General features: G+C 41.7%; 1 protein-coding gene across 1 annotated transcript in view; it reads right to left on the minus strand.

Annotated features, from left to right (window-relative positions):
• Positions 1-26,394, minus strand: part of LOC138367388 (protein Star-like) — a 107,857-nt gene that overhangs the window by 59,601 nt on the left and 21,862 nt on the right. The window contains exons 2-3 of the mRNA XM_069329027.1: positions 21,748-21,881; positions 16,335-16,546 (exon numbers count right to left, since the gene is read on the minus strand). Coding sequence (XP_069185128.1) covers positions 16,335-16,546; positions 21,748-21,880 — 345 coding nt within the window. The 5' untranslated portion in view covers position 21,881. The remainder of the gene's footprint in view (positions 1-16,334; positions 16,547-21,747; positions 21,882-26,394) is intronic.

Below are 26,394 nucleotides of genomic sequence, written 5' to 3' on the forward strand. Positions count from 1 at the left end.
ACTGTGATATTTGGCACAGTCTGCGCTCAGTAAATAAATAATTGTACGTTTTCTGATTTAGAAGCTCTAGTTATAGGTACAGTGTGATACTACACATGATTATAACACTAGTTACAGGTACAGTGTGATACTAAACATGATTATAACACTAGTTACAGGAACAGTGTAATACTAAACATTGTTATATGACTAGGTACAGGTACAGTGTTATACTTGACTATAACACTAGTTACAGGTACAGTATTATTATATTAATTATTATAATATAATAATAATAATTATTGTATATGTTAATTTTCACTCTTCCTTCTGCTTGGTCGTGAAGGAGGCCGGCCTCGGGTGAAAGGGGGCTGTGACGATCTCTGTCTGGAACCCGTAGGTACGGGGCTGGGACGTCCACCTCCCTAGGGTCGTGCGGCCCAGGCCGCACGACTTTCAGGAGGCTGGGGTTGTTCTTGCCCTTGCTGGGGTGGTTCTTCTCCGGCCACGTCCACGGCGGTCTCCGGGTTTGGAGTCTCTGTGCCTTTTTGCACCAACTTCGAGGTCATCCCTGGAACTCACAGTTCTTGCGACGGCCCTAGAACCAATCGTATTGGCGTTTGCCTTTCCATTGGAGACTTTCGGCGCCGTGGAGAGGGGGGACATGCTGCCTGGGTAACAGCTTCTCCTCCATATCAACTTACCCTGGCTTTGCGCCCTGGTGAGGTCACTCCACACCAACAACCAGAGCGCAAAACCATAGTCTCCTGAGACTGATGGATGCCTACTACTATAGGTACAGTGTTATACTAAACATGATTATAGCACTAGTTACAGGTAGAGTGAGGTACTAAACATGATTATAGCACTAGTTACAGGTACAGTGTAATACTAAAGATGATTGTAGTACTAGTTATAGGTAGAGTGTGATAACATGATTATAATACTAGTTATAGGTACAGTGTGATACTTGACAAGATTATAGCACTAGTTACAGGTACAGTGTGATACTAGACAAGATTATAGCACTAGTTACAGGTACAGTCGAGGAAAAGTATTTTTTTACCTCTCAAGTTAGTGGACGTGTATAATGACAACGCCGCGTTTGTTGTTGTCGTAACATAGTGTTAGTTATGATAGAACAATCGCTTCATAACGACGAATCTCATTACCAAAACGCTGGTTTATATAATTCACACTGCTATCGACTGGAAAATTTGTGAAGAGCAGTTAATAATAATTAATACATGTAGATTAGTGACAATGGGGAGATGGTTCTAATTTGGTGCTTAAGAGTTTATTGACCTTTAATGTTTAACGCTGTAACGTATGATAATTTTACGTGATGGCATTTGGCTGTCTAGTCAACAGACGTGACGTCGCGCAACACTATCACCAGTGTCCTCACTCCTTAGTCAACATCTTCTTCTTCAGAGTAGGTGCAGTATGCATGAATGGTTTACCCCTCCCGATGACTGGACCAGGACAGATGTTGGGAGACGTGTTGACGTTGGGGAGGAGAAGAAAGTCAAAAGTGTTAGTTGCATCGGGCCGTAGATAGAGGAGTGGCAGCAAAAACAGAGGTGGACGTTAGAGGGAGACTCGCCGCACTGTAGAGCGGGATGTCAAGATCATGGCGGCAGCTGATCCATGCACGGCACACCGTTGTGCACAAGACGTCCACTAATATTTACCGGGAACTTGTATTCCCACCAGACCCCACCGCAGGCACGGTCACCATATTCACATCCATACAGGCCACACCCGCACTGTCCGAGGAGTCCACAGAGGCCACATCGCCCGCACTGCCCACATCATGCAGGGAAACAGCCTCTGAACACCAACGCGCATGCTTCTGCAAAGGGATGGAAGTAGCAGAACTACAGTCGCCAAAGCAAACAGGCACGGCAGGCACCTCCTGCTGCCGAAGCCCCCCCCCCCACCCCTCCAAAAACAGCAGAACCCACATCCCCGGGAGCCGGTATCACATCCACAGGCAGGGGCAGGACATGGACCTCCATTGGGACATCCCGCACTACACGCAATGCAGGCAACGGCCCGACACTCACACACACCGGCTCAACAACACCAGGAGCCACAGCAGTTACCAGACGCGTTTTACAGGCCGTAGAACCCGCCTCAATCGGCGGAGCAGAAGACAGGCAATCAGGCGCCTCAAGCACAGTAACCATTCCGTCCTCAGAACCGTCTGAACGCAACAGGAGCAGAAAACCTCCGCACGAAAAACATGCACCCTATCAGTCGCTCCCACGTCGCACGCTGCAGCCAGATGACCCTTGTAACCATCTTGAGGTTATCTTGAGATGATTTCGGGGCTTTTAGTGTCCCCGCGGCCCGGTCCTCGACCAGGCCTCCACCCCCAGGAAGCAGCCCGTGACAGCTGACTAACTCCCAGGTACCTATTTACTGCTAGGTAACAGGGGCATTCAGGGTGAAAGAAACTTTGCCCATTTGTTTCTGCCTCGTGCGGGAATCGAACCCGCGCCACAGAATTACGAGTCCTGCGCGCTATCCACCAGGCTACGAGGCCCCTTATAATACCATACTTATAACAGGTACGCGGTTGCCCCCAATACAGGCAGCGGAGCGTGTAACCCAACACGGACATCGACGACGGTACCCTACACTTCAGCGACTTCGTCAGGGTGCGGGAGCCGTCAAGCATACCAGTACAGTGCCCGGCAAGGACCTTGTTCCGACGAATACTTAACACTGTCCCAAATCGTTCAAAACAGGAGGTTAAAAATTCGTCCTGAAATTCGAAGGGGGCACCATGCACCGCCACCGACGTCAAGGTGACACTAAGATACACCACCTTAACAGAACCAGCAGTATCAGGGAGAGGTTAAACACGCCCCTCACACCGCTCGAGAAACGCCTGAAAGGCAGCCTGGAGGTGGAACTTGACCACAGCACGGTTGTCCTGAAGCAGCGGGACGCCCACTAGGTCCGACAGCTGCACATGTAGCACGTCCACCAGGGCGACACCAACCAAAGGATGGTCCACCGGCACCGTAAAATGCCAGACCAGCCGACAATGTCCTCTTCATTGGAGGGTGAGAAGTCCCAATGGCTAAGCCAAAGTCACCCTGTCAGTGGCAAACCACCACCAGCAGGGCAAACCAGCAATCAGCCAACGTAAACACGAGCCAGGAGCGGAGAGACGTCAGGAATGTCCGACCTGGCTGGTGGTCACCACGCAACTCCCAGTCAACATCAACACACTAAACGTTTTTTCAAGTTAAAAGTAGTTTGCAACCATTAATATTTGCAAAAATAGTTAAAAATATAAATAAATAAATAAATAAATAAATAAATAAATTTGTATTCAGGAAAAGTACATACATAGTTGATTTACAAACATAATGTTGGAGTTATATATACAGCTAGTACATACCATACCTAAAGCCACTAATACGCATAGCATGGTCGCTCGTTGGCCCCCAGGGGGTCAAGACCTGCTTGTTTGACCTGCCAGTTGCTACCTAGAGTTGCGAGGGGGTGGGTGCGGTTTAGCGTGTCGGCGCCATGGGAGGCCCCCTTCCCCCTGTTTTGCATACCCAGTCTATAGGCCTCGAGTTTTCTGCTCGGGCAGGATATCCCAAGGTGGGTTTGGTGTTGTGTGACATGCTGCAGGTTCCTGTGGGGGATGTTTATGGTGTTGAGCTGGTGTCTGCCCGTAGAGTGGTTGTTAAACTAACGACAGAGGAGGTATATAGGGCGTTCTTACGTCGGTACGAGGGGCGGACCTTGCCCCTGCCCGAAGGTGCGGGCACTGTGACTGTCTCCGATCGCAGTGATGCCATCATGTATGTAAGCGTGCATGGGGCGCCCCCAGAATTTCCGGAGGGACTCCTGAGGCGTTATTTCGGCCAGTTTGGGGCGGTCGTCAGTGTGCGGTTGCACCTGCTCTCCTCGGGTCCGCTACAGGGTGTGCGGTCAAATATTCGCACCCTAGGAATGAGGTTGCGGGCGGACATTCCTTCTCAAGTGAGGCTTCTGGGGTGTTCTGTTCGAGTGTTTCATGCTCGCCAGCCCCGTACGTGTTACCGTTGTGGCCTCTTGGGTCATCAGGCTGCTGGGTGCTCTGAACCTACCGTCGCGCCCGTCAACCTCTTCCGTGAGGAGGATTTCCCGCCGCTCCCTGTGGAGGAGGATTCGGTGGGTGTGGACGCCGCTTTGGCTGCTGCCGTACCCTGTGTGTTGCATGAAGTGTCTCCTGCAGATGTCGCCCCTCCTCCAGAGGCTGTGTTGCCTGTTGCGGTTGCCTCTTCTCAGGCAACCTGCCTCTCTCTCTCTTCTCTCTTCTCAGAGAGAGAGAGAGGCAGGCAGAAAGACAAAGAGTACTCTTAAAAATATGGCAAATGTCTGATCATATTATGCATGTAATTCGTTGCCTTTTGAAGAGTATTGTATACTCAATGTGTACTGCCGTATGACAAATGTTAAACAAAAAGTTATTTGCTTTGTAAAACGTTTACAACTCTAATGGACAAACAATACATATTCTGTCATCAGTTCAACCACTTGGACTGGATGGTAGAGCGACGGTCTCGCTTCATGCATGTTGGTGTTCAATCCCCGACTGTCCAAGTGGTTGGGTACTAATTCCTTCCCAAATCCCAAACCCTTATCCTGACCCCTTCCAAGTACTTTATAGTCGTAATTACTTTGGATTTTTCCCTGATAGTTCCATCTGTCACCGGTTGTCTCACCAACACCGTAGTAGAGAATGCTTCGGCATTTCGGTGAAAGCTATACCTGACTTACCTGAGGGCCACTAAAACTAGTGGCCTCGGCGACGACAGGAGGTTGGCGGCTTGTCAAATGCCCCCCCCTTCATTTGTCCTGATGATTTTTGTAACAAGGATCTTACAGTTCGGTAGTGTTTTGGCATTTTTGGGTAGGATGATTAATACTCGTGTTGAGTTAGATAGTTTAATTAATTAATTAAATATTTAATTAATATAAGTAAAATTATAATCAACTTAATATAAGTAAAATTATAATCAACTTAATATAAGTAAAATTATAATCTACTTAATATAAGTATAATCTACGTTATATTAGTAAAAATACAATCTACTTAATATAAGTAAAAGTATAATCTACCTAATATAAGTAAAAGAAAAATGATCAGTAAATTATATGACGTAGCTATATAAATTAGCATTATAATTAACTGAACTAAATGATAATGTATAATTTGTAATTAATGAAAAACTGTAATTAGGCTTTGCTGGGAACTAGCCTAATTAGAGTAAAGAGTGCAACAGGTAAAGCAACAATATGATTCACAAAACTAAACTTAAGTATAAGATAAGTAAATTAACTGCATCCCACATGAACATAACTGTTAGTTAAAGTCCACATTAGAGGATAAAAGTTAACAGTATTTATGGCTACCTGGACAAGCCTAATTATTGATGAATGATAATAGTTGAATAAGGAGGTGGGGCAGTCGTCAGGCACCACAAGTAACAAACATCTTAGGCTCCTAACACTAGGTCAATACCTGGCACAAGCACCCGAGAGGAGCACAGTGACAGTAACATGTTTGCAGGATACCTTAAGGAAAAAAGGCCAGTGGCTGCTAGTTATGTTTCAGAACCTCTGTATTTGGCATTTCGTTCTATTCATTTTATTGTACTGCCTACTCTCCTGAATGGCTTGCTGGTCTCCGTTGTGAGGACGCGGATGATACGTCTGTGTTTGACTCCACGGAGGCATCGGTGCTGGAAGTACAGGATGTACTGGCTCTGTTTCATCGGGCTACAGGGGCGGTGATTAATCGGGAGAAATCTTGTATGATGGGGCTTGGTACCTGGTGTTCAAAGACGTTTGTGGGGGTGTTCCTGGTTTTGGGTTGTGTATTCAATTAAGTCTTGGCATAAGGTGGTGTCAATCATATGCAGTGTCTTTGCAGGAGAACTGCGAAGCGGTTTCTACAGTGGTCTTGGGTTTGATTTCGTTTTGTCGGGGAGGAGGTTGTCTCTGTTTCAGAGGGAGGGGGCTGATTCTTAACTGTAAGGGTCTTTCTGAAGGTAATGGTTGGTATGTTGTGCATACCTGTCCGTTGAGCCGGAAGTTTGCGTTGGAAATAAATAAAAGGCTTTCTCATTACCTGTGGTATGGGAGGTATCGTCCTATGAGTAGGTCAACACTTTGCGAAAATCATGAGGGGGATTGGTTTGTTTGATGTTTATAATATAGCTTTGGCAATATTATTGTTATGTTCCAGAAGGGGCTCTTGGAGGGAGACAGAGTTCTCTCTTTGGGTTCATATTATTGTGCGATGCAGGTTAGTTCCTTGTTGAGGTTGCCTTTTTGTAGGGAGATTGCTTTTATTTCGCCGCCATTTTATACTTGTGCTATTGACGTCCTTCAGAGGCTTTGTCGTGTGGAGGGATTCTTGCCTTTTCCATGTAGGAAGGGGTATGAAAAGTTGCTTCCTTTTATCGCCGCTAAAGTGGAGGGGGGCATTCCTTCTTTTTGATTGGATGGAGGTGTAGCGAAAGGTCCAATTTGCAGTTTTTAGCTCCACTGAAGCTTGAATTCTTGTACAGGTATTTACGCGAATCGTTACTGACTAACGAGCAGCTCCTGATATTAGGAATTAAGAATACTAACAGGTGTGACCTTTGTGGTGGGATGGAGACTGTTTTTCATTCGTTTTATTTTTGCACAGTTTGGGCAAAATTGGTGGATTGGTTGTCGTGCACGATTGTGCGTTTCTGTGGGTCAGCGTTTCGTATTGATCCTTTATGCTTATTAATGTTTGACTTTGAGGCACCTTGTAAGAAGGTCCACAATACTGTCATGTTGATTTTATCTGATTATCTTTTTTGTGTGTTGGTTGGGAGATGGGAGGGGTTTACTGTGGATAGAACGCTGGGGGTTTTGGAGGATGAGTTACGTTACTCAATTGTGGGAATTACGTTGGATGCTTGAGGGAGGGTTTAATGGATCATTTTACTTCAAATTATGAGTTGGAGGTAGCGCATATTTTTATCTTTTTGGGTTCTTCGGAATATATGTATTTGTTTATCAGTTCCCTCCGGGTTCGTAGTGTTATATCAGTGTGTTTCCTGTATGAATGTGAGTTTTTTTATGCTGCACTTACTGTGTATATATATACAGTATATACTAATGATAAACAACGTGTTTGTATTTCTGTTGTATGAGTCTTTGTATGTACATATGTATGTGCATCTGTATGTACGACTGGGTGCATACAATACCTTAAGAGTCTTTATTCGTGTTAAGGTCTTGTGTATGGATGTCTCCTGCGTACCTTGCACCTTATCTTAGTGTGTTGCATCACCGCGGGCCTGTTTGCACATGTCCACTATGCTTGTTTCAAAATATTGTTATTCATTTTATTTTGGTTAATGGGTTGTGGTTGTCTATCTGCGGGACCGTACGCATGTGTACGGTTCTGCACCTATTGCGTCTTGTTTATAGTTTGCGTTATATTATTGTGTTGAGTAAATTATTACTTGTGAAATTAGTTTGTTTAATTGTATATGTCAATCGTTCCAGGTTCTGGGTATTGTGGGAGGTAGCATGTATCAACTATTTAAGATTTATTTTTTTTGTACAAACTTTGTCCTTTTAAATAAATAACTAAATAAAAAAGGTTTGCTGATAGCGGGCATGAACAATAAGCGAAGGCAAGGGTGTGTGTTGCAGGGTCCTGTGACACCCACAAACGCCAGGAGGCCCTGCTGCGGAGGATACCTCGATAGTGCGAGAGTTTCGGGAGTTCTTTCGCTCCCCGAGCCCGGCCTGAAGTTAGGCTCGAAGGTTTTGACGTTTACAGCTTTGGCTGGTAGCCGGTTCCATAAGTTTATAACCCAACTGATGAATGCAAATATATGTCATATATATTTACATTTTATTGATATGCATGAGAGAGAGAGAGAGACAGACAGACAGACAAACAGACAGAGAGAGAGAGAGATACAGACCCACTTTTATTACATATATGGCAGACATTTGTAATTCGTTGTCATTTGATAAATATGATACACCAAACATGGACTACGTGATGATATATGTTATTTGACAAATTAGTGATTCTTAAAACAAACCAATTTCATACAATGGTTGTTTAACCATCAATGGGCCTAGGGTCTCAGAGCCAATTGGAACGAAGTTGTACCGATGATCTAATTGCCTGTACTTGACTGACTTGTCTTTCTCCGTGTGTTGCCGCGGCTCCTGCTGTGCCGGCAGAGAGGGTGATGTATGTGGTTGCCAGGGTGGATACGCAAGTATAGTCCCATGCCAATTGTCTGCCACCCTTCCAAGGACGCAGTGTGATTCCGTCTGGTCGGCCGGCAAAGCTAACAGAGTCACGGTTCAGTAGGTTGCGGGGCTCTCTCTCCGCTGAACACTGAGCAGAGGCAAGGCTTCTTTTAATGATGTCATTGACTTCGTCGTGTCTAGTGTGCCAACCACCCGATTTTCCACAGTGCAGGCCATGCAGTCCATATTCGTCAGCATCTTCCTCGCCGCAAATACACCTGTGAACAGTGTGGATAGGGGCAGCAAGGCGGAGAGCGACTGCAATACGGAGCTCCTGCGGATCAAGACGTGGGCCTGCCGCAGACATGGGGACTGCCAAAAGGAAGTTCCCTGCATGGGGAGCCTGCACAGCTGTGAGGCGTGCACAATCACTGGGGGTTGTTGCTGCCTCCAGCAAAGCTGTGGCTTCTTTGTCTACAATGGGGCTGTCCCAACTGGATTGTTTCTTGGCTTTCGGCATGGCTGGTCTGAGTGCTGGGTTTGCCATGGCACCCCATTTCGTGTCGCATTCCGTGTAGTGGGGGTCCTGTATTCCCGCTACATCACTCACGGTGTCAGGTAGAACTTCCTTAACCATGTCATCTGATGCTGAGGAGGAAGACAGGAAGGCTGGGACAGCAATTTGGGGGGCGGTGCGGACACCCAAGCCACCGAGCCTAACAGGAAGAGTGGCTTGTTTCCACTGGCATTCGTTGAGGGAGAGGTTAACAACTTAACAAAGACTACTTCACACTTGGAGGGGTTCAGGACGAGACCCAGGCTTACTTCTTGCTCCCTTATTTTCCTGATATCTGCCAAGAGGTGGTCTACGGTGCCAGCTATAGTGCCAACATCAAAAAACCAGATGTTGATCTCGCTGGACAAGCTTTCTGTGATTTCTTTTAAAACTAAGCAAAAAAGAGGGGAGCAAGAGGATCCCTTTGCTGAACCCCCTTCACATGATCTGATTTCATGTTCACCAAGGAGTAATTTTCTGTTTTTTGTCCAATTTTCTGTTTTTTGTCCAAAGGTAAGTTAGGATAAGCGCACTCTAGTACGACAGTTCCATGACGTTGGAAAATCTTTGGAGGACGGGCTGCACTGTGAGGAGGATAGACCAGCTGTTCAAGTAAGAGCGTGTGCATGCCAAAGAAAGAACAAGAGTGAAAGAAAATGTTTTAGGTAAAAAAATGTATTACACATATAACAGAAGATATGGAGGAAAACAGTTGAATTAAGTTCTTTAGATATTATTACTTAAACAATATCATAATTGAATTAGGAGAAAAAATTATAAGCCTAATATATATATATATATATATATATATATATATATATATATATATATATATATATATATATATATATATATATATATATATATATATATATATATATATATATATATATATATATGTCGTACCTAGTAGCCAGAACGCATTTCTCAGCCTACTATGCAAGGCCAAATTTGCCTAATAAGCCAAGTTTTCATGAATTAATTGTTTTTCGACTACCTAACCTACCTAACCTAAACTAACCTAACTTTTTCGGCTACCTAACCTAACCTATATAGGTTAGGTTAGGTTAGGTAGGGTTGGTTAGGTTTGGTCATATATCTACGTTAATTTTAACTCCAATAAAAAAAATTGACCTCATACATAATGAAATGGGTAGCTTTATCATTTCATAAGAAAAAAAATTGAGAAAATATATTAATTCAAGAAAACTTGGCTTATTAGACAAATCAGGCCTTGCATAGTAGGCTGAGAAGTGCGTTCTGGCTACTAGGTACGACATATATATATATATATATATATATATATATATATATATATATATATATATGTATATATATATATATATATATATATATATATATATATATATATATATATATATATATATATATATATATATATATATATGTCGTACCTAGTAGCCAGAACGCACTTCTCAGCCTACTATGCAAGGCCCGATTTGCCTAATAAGCCAAGTATTCATGAATTAATTGTTTTTCGACTACCTAACCTACCTAACCTAACCTAACCTAACTTTTTCGGCTACCTAACCTAACCTAACCTATAAAGATAGGGTAGGTTAGGTTAGGTAGGGTTGGTTAGGTTCGGTCATATATCTACGTTAATTTTAACTCCAATAAAAAAAAATTGACATCATGCATAATGAAATGGGTAGCTTTATCATTTCATAAGAAAAAAAATAGAGAAAATATATTAATTCAGGAAAACTTTAGAATTTAAAACCAAACTAAATTCCAAAGGGTAACGAAGGACACTACAGCCGAATTGAAAGCAAAGGTCAACAAACTAATCGAAACTGTGAACGCCAAGAAATCAGGACTCCACCTGCCAAAGATTATTGGGGAATAAAAACCTGGATATGCGAATGGAAATGTCAAGACACACAAGCCTGGAAACCCACTTCGGCCAATCATTAGCCAGATACCCACACCCACGTACAGACTAGCGAAGCGACTCAACGGCCTGCTGACTCCTTATGTCCCTTGCGCCTTCAGCCTGAAGTCGCCAAAGGAATTTGTTGACTTACTGCGGGGCACACGGGCCACAGGAATAAGAGCCTCGTTGGACGTAGAATCGCTGTTCATCAACGTACCAGTTGACGAGACAATCGGGATGATAGCCGACAGAGTGTATCGTGATCCAGCCTGTACTCCTCTTGACATACCAGAAAATATCCTAAGGAAACTACTCCAAGCTTGTACTAAAGAGGCACCCTTCTTGAGCCCGGATGGGCACATGTATAAGCAAGTAGATGGGGTCGCCATGGGTTCTCAACTAGGTGTCCTGTTTGCAAACTTCTACATGGGTACCATCGAGCAAAAAGTCTTAGTCGACATGAACTTGAAACCGGCCATATACTGCAGGTATGTAGACGACATTTTTACACAGGTTCCTGATGTCAGACATCTGCAGGAGCTGAAGGAGGCATTTGAGCGGAGTTCCGTGCTGCGTTTCACTTACGAGATGGAAAAGGATGGGAAGCTGCCCTTTCTAGATGTAACAGTCATGGAAAAGAGCGGAGGTTTCCACACTGCAGTCTACACTAAGGAAACGAACATAGGAATGTGCCTAAATGCCAAAAGCGACTGGCCAGATAGGTACAAGAGGAGTGTTGTTAACGCATATGTCGACCGTGCTCTCAGCCACAGCTCAGAATGGAAGCAAGTCGACAAAGAACTCTGTAGGGTAAGGCAGGTCCTAGTCAACAACGGCTTCTCCAATGGTTTCGTCGAAGACATCAAAAGAAGGAAAGTGAAACGCCATGCAACCTCTGAAGAGACAACCAACACAACACCTATACCCCCTATTAGACTATTTTACAGGAACTTCTTTTCCACAGCTCATAAAACGGAGGAAAGGGTCCTGAAAGATATTGTTAATAGAAACGTTATCCCTACAGACAAAAATCAGAGGATACAACTGACGATTTACTATAAAACCGTAAAAACGGCCAGCATACTCATGAGAAACTCTCCAGACACAAAACAGAACGCTTTAAAAGAGACCAACGTCGTCTATGCCTTCAAATGCCCTCTTGGGGACTGTAAGCTCCAAAAAACCCAGTATATAGGCAAGACAACAACATCTCTTTCTAGGCGTTTAACGATGCATAAGCAACAGGGCTCCATTAAGGAACATATAATCTCTTCCAACAACCATACCATCGCCAGAGAAATCCTAGTAAACAACATAGAAATCATCGATAGATACAGCGATAGCAGGCGGCTTGACGTTTGCGAGGCACTACACATCAAGAAGTCAACACCAGCAATCAACAGCCAATTAATGCACAACTATATTCTACCCACCTCAAGACTCCGCTCCAATATAGAAGCATAAAGAAATATGGACCAATAGGCTTTCTACAATCACTTCCATTCAATACCCATTGTTTCTTGTTCTGTCTTGTGTTGATGAATTTAATACCCTATTAATACCACCTCACCCCATCCACCTCACTCAAATGTAAATATAAACAAATCGATGTGTAAGTTCTATTCAGTTGTGTATGTTTAAACTAAAGTCTTTGAAAATGTAATAAGTTTTACGAAACGCGTTCAAGTGTCACGTCAGACTAGAAATAAAAATGAATTTTGGAGAATTGATTTTTGAATTACCACCAACAGTGAAAAGAAATGTACGAAAGATAGGGAAAATTCGTGTTAGAATTATTAATCTTACTTTTTCGGTCATATTTAATAATATATGTCTACAGGAAAGACTGCTACCAAAATATACTAACATATATATATATATATATATATATATATATATATATATATATATATATATGTTATATATATATATATATATATATATATATATATATATATATATATATATATATATATATATATATATATATATATATATATATATATATATATATATATATGTCGTACCTAGTAGCCAGAACGTACTTCTCAGCCTACTATGCAAGCCCCGATTTGCCTAGTAAGCCAAGTTTTCATGAAATAATTGTTTTTTGACTACCTAACCTACCTAACCTAACCTAACCTAACTTTTTCGGCTACTTAACCGAACCTAACCTATAGAGATAGGTTAGGTTAGGTTAGGTAGGGTTGGTTAGGTTCGGTCATATATCTACGTTAATTTTAATTCCAATAACAAAAAATTGACCTCATACATAATGAAATGGATAGCTTTATCATTTCATAAGAAAAAATTAGAGAAAATATATTAATTCAGGAAAACTTGGCTTATTAGGCAAATCGGGCCTTGCATAGTAGGCTCAGAAGCGCGTTCTGGCTACTAGGTACGACATATATATATATATATATATATATATATATATATATATATATGTCGTACCTAGTAGCAAGAACGCACTTCTCAGCCTACTATGCAAGGCCCGATTTGCCTAATAAGCCAAGTTTTCCTGAATTAATATATTTTCTCTATTTTTTTTCTTATGAAATGATAAAGCTACCCATTTCATTATGTATGAGGTCAATTTTTTTTGTTGTAGTTAAAATTAACGTAGATATATGACCGAACCTAACCAACCCTACCTAACCTAACCTAACCAATCTTTATAGGTTAGGTTAGGTTAGGTAGCCGAAAAAGTTAGGTTAGGTTAGGTTAGGTAGCCGAAAAAGTTAGGTTAGGTTAGGTTAGGTAGGTTAGGTAGTCGAAAAACAATTAATTCATGAAAACTTGGCTTATTAGGCAAATTGGGCCTTGCATAGTAGGCTGAGAAGTGCGTTCTGGCTACTAGGTACGACATATATATATATATATATATATAACTGAAAACTCACACCCCAGAAGTGACTCGAACCCATACTCCCAGGAGCAACGCAACTGGTATGTACAAGATGCCTTAATCCACTTGACCATCACGACCGGATAAAATGAGGTGATAGCCGAGGCTATTTGAACCACCCCACCGCCGGCACTCGGATAGTAATCTTGGGCATAGGATTTTACCAAATCAACTCATTCTTTGGGGCACACGTGAGGAACACAAATGCGAACAAGCCTGAATGGTCCCCAGGACAATATGCAACTGAAAACTGACACCCCAGAAGTGACTCGAACCCATACTCCCAGGAGCAACGCAACTGGTATGTACAAGACGCCTTAATCCACTTGACCATCACGACCGGACAAAATGAGGTGATAGCCGAGGCTATTTGAACCACCCCACCGCCGGCACTCGGATAGTAATCTTGGGCATAGCATTTTACCAAATCACCTCATTCTTTGGGGCACACGTGAGGAACACAAATGCGAACAAGCCTGAATGGTCCCCAGGACAATATGCAACTGAAAACTCACACCCCAGAAGTGATTCGAACCCATACTCCCAGGAGCAACGCAACTGGTATGTGCAAGACGCCTTAATCCACTTGACCATCACGACCGGACAAAATGAGGTGATAGCCGAGGCTATTTGAACCACCCCACCGCCGGCACTCGGATAGTAATCTTGGGCATAGCATTTTACCAAATCACCTCATTCTTTGGGGCACACGTGAGGAACACAAATGCGAACAAGCCTAAATGGTCCCCAGGACAATATGCAACTGAAAACTCACACCCCAGAAATGACTCGAACCCATACTCCCAGGAGCAACGCAACTGGTATGTACAAGACGCCTTAATCCACTTGACCATCACGACCGGACAAAATGAGGTGATAGCAGAGGCTATTTGAACCACCCCACCGCCGGCACTGGGATAGTAATCTTGGGCATAGCATTTTACCAAATCACCTCATTCTTTGGGGCACACGTGAGGAACACAAATGCGAACAAGCCTGAATGGTCCCCAGGACAATATGCAACTGAAAACTCACGTGTGCCCCAAAGAATGAGGTGATTTGGTAAAATGCTATGCCCAAGATTACTATCCGAGTGCCGGCGGTGGGGTGGTTCAAATAGCCTCGGCTATCACCTCATTTTGTCCGGTCGTGATGGTCAAGTGGATTAAGGCGTCTTGTACATACCAGTTGCGTTGCTCCTGGGAGTATGGGTTCGAGTCACTTTTGGGGTGTGAGTTTTCAGTTGCATATTGTCCTGGGGACCATTCAGGCTTGTTCGCATTTGTGTTCCTCACGTGTGCCCCAAAGAATGAGGTGATTTGGTAAAATGCTATGCCCAAGATTACTATCCGAGTGCCGGCGGTGGGGTGGTTCAAATAGCCTCGGCTATCACCTCATTTTGTCCGGTCGTGATGGTCAAGTGGATTAAGGCGTCTTGTACATACCAGTTGCGTTGCTCCTGGGAGTATGGGTTCGAGTCACTTCTGGGGTGTGAGTTTTCAGTTGCATATTGTCCTGGGGACCATTCAGGCTTGTTCGCATATATATATATATATATATATATATATATATATATATATATATATATATATATATATATATATATATATATATATATATATATATATATATATATATATATATATATATATATTAGGCTTATAATTTTTTTTCCTAATTCATTTATGATATTGTTTAAGTAATAATATCTAAAGAACTTAATTCATCTGTTTTCCTCCATATCTTCTGTTATATGTGTAATACATTTTTTTTACCTAAACATTTTCTTTTACTCTTGTTTTTTCTTTGACATGCACACGCTCTTACTTGAACAGCTGGTCTATCCTCCTCACAGTGCAGCCCGTCCTCCAAAGATTTTCCAACGTCATGGAACTGTCGTACTAGAGTGCGCTTATCCTAACTACCCTTTGGACAAAAAACAGAAAATTGAACACTATGTTCCGTTAGTTTCATGAGCCGTTATCATTTACTAGAACTAAGATTTTTGGTCTTAGGTAAAGTATATATCAAAATGCGATGTTTGGTAGGATGACTGGTTGATGAGTTACGCTTCAGGCACCTGGGACTCACTTACACCTCACTCTTGTAATTGTTTCTTCAAATATTGCTATAACTGCTATTGTATATATTTTCTAAATATGTCTAAAATATGAACATTTTGCCGCCATGGTTAGCGTTCATGATTTTGGAGAAATACCTGCGACTAATTTCTGAATTATGGTGTATATAATATGTTAACTCACGACACCCACTAGTGATGTAATGCAGAAATATCATCTGATCGCCAATATTGTTGAATAATATCAACATATTCTCAATATTCATCCTAATGATAGTATCTCAACAGCAGTTACTCACCACTCTCCCAATAGATAAAATAAATGAGGATCTTCTTTATGCACTGATCAGTAATAATACTAAAGCATTGTGTACTCACTACTCGCCATAGTGTAATGTAGTGAAAACTTTACCTCGTATTCATATGAGCAATTTTTTTTAGCCTGTTTTGAGTACATTTTATATATTAAGAGTATATAAATGCATGTTGCTTTATAAGCTAGAATGAGGCACAACAAACAAGAATGGATGAAAAGACAAAATGAGATAGGAAAAACATGACAGAGTGTCTCATAGACAGAGCCTGACAACTTTTCTCACATCATTAACACAAAGCTTATTCCATTAGATATGATACTTACCATGCCATGTAATATCTCACTATCGGCGTAGCTGGACTGATCAAATTCAGAGAAATGCTGGCGCTCTGGGTTGGCGAGGTTATAGGGTAGTTGTGAGGGCGGCTGGAGGAGGTTGTGACGGATGTAGTTCACCAGAGCTGGGTCGTCCTGTGCTACTCCTGCAAATGTCTTTGCCGTCAACACTCGCTCCTCCTCCACATATGGACTTATCCCTGTAGGTATTTTGATCAACTTTTAAAAATGTAATAATAAGAAAGGTTAAAGTAAGTGTCCTTCTGTTTAGGAACTATGGAATGTAGAGACCATTTCAAAATTTAAATTTTTTCACAACCCCGAGAAAGTTAATATAAAAAAATTGATTTAAAATATTACGTGGGTGATGAATTACTACAAGAATGTTGTACAAAATTTAATATCTTTCAAGTAACAAAAAAAAATCTTCTTTACATGCAGGAGCAAGTGATTGCGCTAGGTCGATTTCAGAAGTATATACCAGTTAGGGAGCACCACAGCAGGAGAGCTGGACTACACTGGGTTCGAACCTATCTTGAGATGATTTCGGGGCTTTAGTGTCCCCGCGGCCCGGTCCTCGACCAGGCCTCAATCCCCAGGAAGCAGCCCGTGACAGCTGACTAACACCCAGGTACCTATTTTACTGCTAGGTAACAGAGGCATAGGTTGAAAGAATCTCTGCCCATTGTTTCTCGCCGGCGCCCGGGATCGAACCCGGGACCACAGGATCACAAGTCCAGCGTGCTGTCCGCTCAGCCGACCCTAACCTAACACAAAATATATACACAAATTCTTCCTCAATTCAAATATATATATATATATATATATATATATATATATATATATATATATATATAACTTTAGAACACTTTCCCACCAGGAGACTCGAACCCTAGCCAGCACAGAAGCCTTCCAGCAACTGGCATAACAGGTACGCCTTAACCCGCTCCACCACCCGCTCAGACCCTTAAAAGAGATGGTAATTTCGGAGTATTTATATACCCCAAAGATCACCACCTCCCAAGAGCACTAGAGCAAGTGAGGGGTCATTTATACGTTTATTTCATCAAGTCCCTGTTAATATGGGAAGACACAGTGTCTATGCTTAAGGCACAACTCTCCTAAACACGAGAGTGAAGTATACAACTTTAGAACACTTTCCCACCAGGAGACTCGAACCCTAGCCAGCACAGAAGCCTTCCAGCAACTGGCATAACAGGTACGCCTTAACCCGCTCCACCACCCGCTCAGACCCTTAAAAGAGATGGTAATTTCGGAGTATTTATATACCCCAAAGATCACCACCTCCCAAGAGCACTAGAGCAAGTGAGGGGTCATTTATACGTTTATTTCATCAAGTCCCTGTTAATATGGGAAGACACAGTGTCTATGCTTAAGGCACAACTCTCCTAAACACGAGAGTGAAGTATACAACTTTAGAACACTTTCCCACCAGGAGACTCGAACCCTAGCCAGCACAGAAGCCTTCCAGCAACTGGCATAACAGGTACGCCTTAACCCGCTCCACCACCCGCTCAGACCCTTAAAAGAGATGGTAATTTCGGAGTATTCACCGGAGTATTTCGGACCCCTCACTTGCTCTAGTGCTCTTGGGAGGTGGTGATCTTTGGGGTATATAAATACTCCGAAATTACCATCTCTTTTAAGGGTCTGAGCGGGTGGTGGAGCGGGTTAAGGCGTACCTGTTATGCCAGTTGCTGGAAGGCTTCTGTGCTGGCTAGGGTTCGAGTCTCCTGGTGGGAAAGTGTTCTAAAGTTGTATACTTCACTCTCGTGTTTAGGAGAGTTGTGCCTTAAGCATAGACACTGTGTCTTCCCATATTAACAGGGACTTGATGAAATAAACGTATAAATGACCCCCTCACTTGCTCTAGTGCTCTTGGGAGGTGGTGATCTTTGGGGTATATAAATACTCCGAAATTACCATCTCTTTTAAGGGTCTGAGCGGGTGGTGGAGCGGGTTAAGGCGTACCTGTTATGCCAGTTGCTGGAAGGCTTCTGTGCTGGCTAGGGTTCGAGTCTCCTGGTGGGAAAGTGTTCTAAAGTTGTATACTTCACTCTCGTGTTTAGGAGAGTTGTGCCTTAAGCATAGACACTGTGTCTTCCCATATTAACAGGGACTTGATGAAATAAACGTATAAATGACCCCTCACTTGCTCTAGTGCTCTTGGGAGGTGGTGATCTTTGGGGTATATAAATACTCCGAAATTACCATCTCTTTTAAGGGTCTGAGCGGGTGGTGGAGCGGGTTAAGGCGTACCTGTTATGCCAGTTGCTGGAAGGCTTCTGTGCTGGCTAGGGTTCGAGTCTCCTGGTGGGAAAGTATTCTAAAGTTGTATACTTCACTCTCGTGTTTAGGAGAGTTGTGCCTTAAGCATAGACACTGTGTCTTCCCATATTAACAGGGACTTGATGAAATAAACGTATAAATGACCCCCTCACTTGCTCTAGTGCTCTTGGGAGGTGGTGATCTTTGGGGTATATAAATACTCCGAAATTACCATCTCTTTTAAGGGTCTGAGCGGGTGGTGGAGCGGGTTAAGGCGTACCTGTTATGCCAGTTGCTGGAAGGCTTCTGTGCTGGCTAGGGTTCGAGTCTCCTGGTGGGAAAGTGTTCTAAAGTTGTATACTTCACTCTCGTGTTTAGGAGAGTTGTGCCTTAAGCATAGACACTGTGTCTTCCCATATTAACAGGGACTTGATGAAATAAACGTATAAATGACCCCTCACTTGCTCTAGTGCTCTTGGGAGGTGGTGATCTTTGGGGTATATAAATACTCCGAAATTACCATCTCTTTTAAGGGTCTGAGCGGGTGGTGGAGCGGGTTAAGGCGTACCTGTTATGCCAGTTGCTGGAAGGCTTCTGTGCTGGCTAGGGTTCGAGTCTCCTGGTGGGAAAGTGTTCTAAAGTTGTATACTTCACTCTCATGTTTAGGAGAGTTGTGCCTTAAGCATAGACACTGTGTCTTCCCATATTAACAGGGACTTGATGAAATAAACGTATAAATGACCCCTCACTTGCTCTAGTGCTCTTGGGAGGTGGTGATCTTTGGGGTATATAAATACTCCGAAATTACCATCTCTTTTAAGGGTCTGAGCGGGTGGTGGAGCGGGTTAAGGCGTTCCTGTTATGCCAGTTGCTGGAAGGCTTCTGTGCTGGCTAGGGTTCGAGTCTCCTGGTGGGAAAGTGTTCTAAAGTTGTATACTTCACTCTCGTGTTTAGGAGAGTTGTGCCTCATATATATATATATATATATATATATATATATATATATATATACATATATATATATATATATATATATATATATATATATATATATATATATATATATATATATATATATATATTATTAAATATGACCGAAAGAGTAAGATTAATAATTCTAACACGAATTTTCTCAATATTTTGTATGTTTCTTTTTACTGTAGATGGTAATTGAAAAATCAATTCTCAAAAATTCATTTTTATTTCTAGTCTGACGTGACGCTTGAATGCGCTTCGTAATAACTTATTACATTTTCAAAGACTTTAGTTTACACACACACAACTATAACCTGCAAACACTAAACAGAGTTCTTCTATGCTATAATTTTAAACAGCTTTCATCTTATATACCAGCATTTGGGTGAGGTTAAATGTTACAACAGTTTTGGATGAAGTGAACAAAACTTTCAACACAAGACATAGCACGATACAATGGGTATATATTGGGTAAATTAAAGAGAAGAATGGAAGTAACTGCAAAGGGCCTATTGGCCCATATTTCTTGATGCTTTTATATTGGTGTGAAGTCATGAAGTGGGTAGAATGGGTGGGTATTCTACCCACTTCAAAATGAAAACATTAGATCACATGAAAAAACATCATGTGATCTGATGTTCCCATCACTGAAATATAGGAAAAACAGTTAAAACTTAAATGAAAATATAAAAAAAATAAACTATACTCACGAAATGAACAGTATGGTAAACAACACAACTCAATTCCAACACAATTCACACAAAATAATTAAATCAAAGTGAAAATAAATCAAAGTGAAAATAAATAAAAATCGATGAAAATTCAATTTATCAATGCAATCAGAAACAATGAAATGGAATTGTAACATATTTAGTATAGCATGTGTGTTGCTCTTACATGCAACAGATGGCGCTGTTTTTCAAGGAAAGCATAGTTTTTCCTATCACAGGTGAGGCATGTATATAAAAGATATATAAAAAGATGCCTCTATTCGAATGCAATGTTGTGTCAAAATTTCAAAGCAATTGATAAAGCGGTCTCGAAGATTTCCCTCACATGAAAAACACAAAAAACATAGTTTTTCTGAAAAAGCATGTTTTCTTACCGTCACAGACGTGACATCTATATAGAATGTATATAAAAACCTGGCCGGATGCAAATGGAACGTTGTGTAAAAATTTCAAAGCAATCGATGAAGAACTTTCGGAGATTAGCGGTTATACACAAACAAACATTTCCATTTTTATTTATATAGATTAAGTCATTTCAACGCTCCCTTTAAACATAAGTGGCAGAACTAAATGAACTTTTATGTGGCTAAAACGAGTGCTTGATAAAACCTCCAATGGTTAGCAGATCAACCGGGCTGTGATTCATAAGTGAGAGTTGCTACTGTGGACAGCTTGGTCAACCAGACCACCAACTATATGGTCTGGTCAAAGTCAGTACCATGGGGGGATATTGATTCCTGGAGCCATCAACGAGAATGATGCACAAGTTAGTGTGTGATCCAGTTTTGTTATGTCCTGTCGAATTCCATTAGTACATATTGTGAAGGGTTTTTTTTTAGGGGGGGGGGGGGACACAGTATATATTTTGTACATTTCATCCAGAGTAGCTACAAGTACTGTCATTTTGGGTAGTCTAGTCCTTGTCTATTTTACTTTGTTCGCAGGGTCTTAAAGACCTTGCAAACAAACAAAAATGGAGCGCTAAGCGCTACTTTTTTCTTGGTACCTGATTAATATTATAATTCTCGCCAGATTATCACCTGTTCCTTTCTAACTTTAGCGAAATGGTTTGTATGTATACTCTTAATGTACATATATCTTGATATGCCTTAAGGTTTGCCACCATGAAATAGTATTTTAAGAACAGTATTCGTGTACATTACCAAAGGTAATAGAACTTGTCTGGACATTATCACAACCCACCTGAGATGTACCTCGGGACATTATCACAACCCACCTGAGATGTACCTCTGGACATTATCAAAACCTTCCTGAGATTTACCTCTGGACGTTATCACAACCTACCTGAGATGTATCTCTCAACGTTATCAAAACCTTCCTGAGATTTACCCTGGACGTTATCACAACCTACCTGAGATGTACCTCTGGACGTTATCACAACCTACCTGAGATGTACCTCGTTATTCTTTGAAAGTGAGGTTTTTCCACAGCAATTTCGTATACAAGGGTGACAACGCTCAATACTAAGAGCAAGAGGACCCAGTTCCGGGAGAACCATCTCTGGAGATATTGCTTCATCCTGTGGACAAATATTTCCAATTAGCATTGTCCATTGGTCACTTGAGTAACACTAAGTTTATGAAAAATATTCATTGAATTGCAAACATGTTATTCATTTCCATGCCTTATAGTATATAACGGAAAACGTAGCACATAGACTTAAAACTTTGTGATTATATAATACTATACTACTACACCCTGACACTTACAGCAACACTATGGCCAAATGTTCGAGACCCATTTGCTTCGACTACTAATGAGGAGATACATGACAGTTTGAGCGGGCGAGTCCAATCTCTTACAACTACATTTGATAGAGACGCATATTTTACTACTATGTGAAAGAAATCGGCACAATAAAATGAAAAGAACAGAACACAATTATATGCACAGAACACAATTATGTTTTGGATGTCGAGTACATTCAAACAAACCTCAGCAGCTTCAACTAACCAACAGAGGTCGGTTATTACTCAGTACTGCCTAACTTAAAGTCCAATTCGACAAACATTAAATAATTACTTATGTATAATACAATCATATCAATATCATGATTAATCTAATAATTCCATTGGAGGTACAGTGGTGGTCAAAAGTATCTTTCAAGGGAATGGGAGGGGGGGGGGGATGGGGAAAATATTGCAACACTGCTTTTTGAAGTTCCAAGTTGTTTCAAGAATTACCACATTTTGTTTTTATATTATCGACAAAGATTGTACTCGTACACGTTAGGCTTATATGAAGGCTTAAAATGAGTGATATGCTTATAAAAGCTGCATATTTGCCATTTATTATTGAGCAAATTCCCATTTCATCTCTTTAATTTTGGTTGACAAATGGAATGCATTAGGAAGTGATGTGGTGGAGGCTGACTCCATACACAGTTTCAAGTGTAGATATGATAGAGCCCAATAGGCTCAGGAATCTGTACACATGTCGATTGACAGTTGAGAGGCGGGACCAAAGAGCCAGAGCTATGCTGCCTCATCATGGAGTCCCCATCTGAAGAAACACATAAGGAAACTGGAAAAGGTTCAGAAGTTTGCAACGAGATTCGTCCCAGAGTTACGAGAGATGGGGTATGAAGAGCCCTTGAAGGAACTGAGGCTTACGACACTAGAAAAAGAAGGGAGGGGGTGGGGGCGGAATATGATAGGAACGTATAAAATACTCAAGGGGATTGACAGAGTGGACATAGACGAAATGTTCACACAGAATAGTAACACAACGAGGGGACATGGGTGGGAGTCCAGAGACGTTAGGAAGTTTTCTTTTAGTGTGAGAGTAGCGGAAAAATGAAATGCACTTCAGGAGCAGGTTATGGAAGCAAATTCTATTCATAATTTTAAAACTAGGTATGATAGGGAAATAGAACTTGAGTCATTGCTGTAAACAACTGATGGCTCAAATGGCTCGATCCTGCAGACACAAATAGGTGAGTACAAATAAGTGAGTACACAATTAGGTGAGTACCCACTCCTGGAGTAGCATGGCGTCCATATCTAGTCAAGCATAAGACTAAACTGGAAAAGGTTCAAAGATTCAAAGTTTTGCCACAAAAACTTGTACCCGAACTGAGGGGAATGAGCTACGAGGAGAGAATACGGGAATTACACCTCACCTGGTTGATACCTGGTTGAGTTCTTCTACTCCCCAAGCCCGGCCCGAGGCCAGGCTTGACTTGTGAGAGTTTGGTCCACCAGGCTGTTGCTTGGAGCGGCCCGCAGGCCCACATACCCACCGCAGCCCGGTTGGTCCGGCACTCCTTGGAGGAATAAATCTAGTTTCCTCTTGAAGATGTCCACGGTTGTTCCTGTAATATTTCTGATGCTCGCTGGTAGGGCGTTGAACAATCGTTGACCTCTGATGTTCATACAGTGTTCTCTGATTGTGCCCATGGCACCTCTGCTCTTCACTGGTTCTATTCTGCATTTTCTTCCATGTCGTTCACTCCAGTACGTTGTTATTTTACTGTGCAGATTTGGGACCTGTCCCTCCTGTATTCCGTCAATTTCAGCAATCTCTCCTGCTCTGAAGGGGGGAAGTGAGTACTGAGCAGTACTCAAGACGGGACAACACAAGTGATTTGAAGAGTACAAAAATTGTGATGGGATCTCTGGACTTGAAGGTTCTCGTAATCCATCCTATCATTTTTCTGACTGACGCAATACTTTCTTGGTTATGCTCCCTAAACGTTAGGTCGTCGGACATCAATATTCCCAAATCCTTGACATGCTGTTTTCCTACTATGGGCAGATTCGATTGTGTTTTGTACCCTGTATTGTGTTTAAGATCCTCATTTTTGCCGTATCTGAATACCTGGAATTTATCACTGTTAAACATCATGTTATTTTCTGCTGCCCAATCGAAAACTTTGCTAATATCTGTTTGTAGTTTATCAATGTCTTCAGCAGAGGTAATTTTCATGCTGATTTTTGTATCATCTGCAAAGGATGACACGAAGCTGTTACTTGTGTTTTTGTCTATATCTGATATGAGAAAAAGGAATAGCAGTGGTGCAAGGACTGTACCTTGAGGTACAGAGCTTTTAACTGCGCTCGGACTCGATTTTACTTGATTGACTGTTACTCTTTATGTTCTGTTCGACAGGAAATTGAGTATCCATCGTCCTACTTTACCAGTTATACCCGTTAACCTCATTTTGTGTGCAATCACTCCATGGTCACATTTGTTGAATGCCTTTGCAAAATCTGTGCATACGACATCTGCATTATGTTTTTCTCTAATGACTCAGTGATTTTGTCATAGTGGTCAAGTAGCTGTGAGAGGCATAATTTTCCTGCTCTAAATCCATGTTGGCCTGGATTGTGGAGGTCATTGGTTTCCATGAATCTAGTGACCTGACTCTTGATCACTCTCTCAAATACTTTTATTATGTGGGACGTTAGTGCAACTGGTCTATAATTCTTTGCCAATGCTTTGCTACCACCCTTGTGTAGAGTGGCAATGTCTGCTGCTTTAAGCGCATCTGGTATCTCCCCTGTGTCCAAGCTCTTCCTCCACACTATACTGAGTGCCTGTGCTACTGGCACTTTGCATTTCTTTATAAATATTGAATTCCATGAGTCTGGACCCGGGGCTGAGTGCATGGGCATATTGTCAATTTCTTTTTCAAAATCTGCCACGCTCGTGTTGATATCCGTTATATTTACAGGTGTTTGAGTATCATTCATAAAGAAATTGTCCGAATATTCCACTTTCATGCTGTGTATCGGAGTGCTAAACATGTCCTCATACTGTTTTTTTAGGATTTCACTAATTTCTTTGTCATCCTCAGTGTATGAACCTTCACTAATACGAATAGGTCCAATACTGGCAGTGGTTTTCGCTTTTGATTTAGCATATGTGAAAAAATATTTTGTTTTTTCTTTATTTCTTGAATTGCTTTCTGTTCTAGTTGCCTTTCTTCAGTCTGATAGGAATGCTTCAGTCTCTGTTCGATTTCTTCAATCTTCCTGTTTAAATTATTTCTTCTTTGCATGGAGAGTCGTGTCTGCTTAAGCATTTCCGTTAATTTCTTCCTCCTTTTGTAATGTCGTCTGCGTTCTCTTTCTACATTGGACCTCTTTCTGGCTTTCCTCAAAAGAACATGTTTTAGACAGACTTCATATGCTTCAGAAGTCAGTTTTTCTATTCCTTGTGTAGGATTTTTATTTCTTAGACCATTTTCCCATTGAATGTTTGTAAGTTCCCTGTTTATTTTCTCCCAGTCTATCCTCTTATTATTAAAATTGAATTTATTGAATAGCCCTTCTCGCTTGTTGTTTCTCTTGGGCCTACTACCGTTATTAATGTTAGTATGCACTTCAGTAAGCTTGTGGTACGAGTACGTAGTGTCTGAGACAGTAATGTCTCTGATTAGCTCCTCATTGTTCGTGAATAACAGGTCCAGCATGTTTTCGTTCCTAGTTGGTTCTGTAATCTGCTGACTGAGCGAGAATTTGTCACAGAATCTCAGTAGTTCTCTGACCTGTGGTTGGTTATTTCCAGGTTGACTTCCTGCTATGATGTTATTGTTTACTATTCTCCATTTTAAACTGGGTAGATTGAAGTCTCCAAGGAAGATGATGTCTGGTACTGGGTTTGCTAAGTTATCAAGAATATTCTTTATTTGGAGGCTGACTCCATTCAAAGTTTCAAGTGTGGATATGACAGAGCCCAATAGGCTCAGGAAAGTGTACATCAGTTGATTGACAATTGAGAGGCTGGACCAAGGAGCTGGAGCTCAACCCCCACAAGCACAACTAGCTGAGTACACACACATTCACACACAATATTAAATGCTTTTTAATATTGATAAATGCAGGACCCTGCATGTGGGGCATAGCAACCCACACCACAACCAAACTAATAACATTACATTACAGCACATTGATGAAGAAAAGGATCTTGGAGTCAAAATCTACAATTCACTGAAAGTTGCACAACAGGTAGGAGCAGTCTAAAAATAAGCTAACCAAATCCTTGGAATAATCAAGAGTACCTTTGAATTTAAAGAGAAAAAGATAGTG

The sequence above is a fragment of the Procambarus clarkii genome, chromosome 3 (assembly GCF_040958095.1).
Source record: "Procambarus clarkii isolate CNS0578487 chromosome 3, FALCON_Pclarkii_2.0, whole genome shotgun sequence".
Lineage (NCBI taxonomy): Eukaryota > Metazoa > Arthropoda > Malacostraca > Decapoda > Cambaridae > Procambarus > Procambarus clarkii.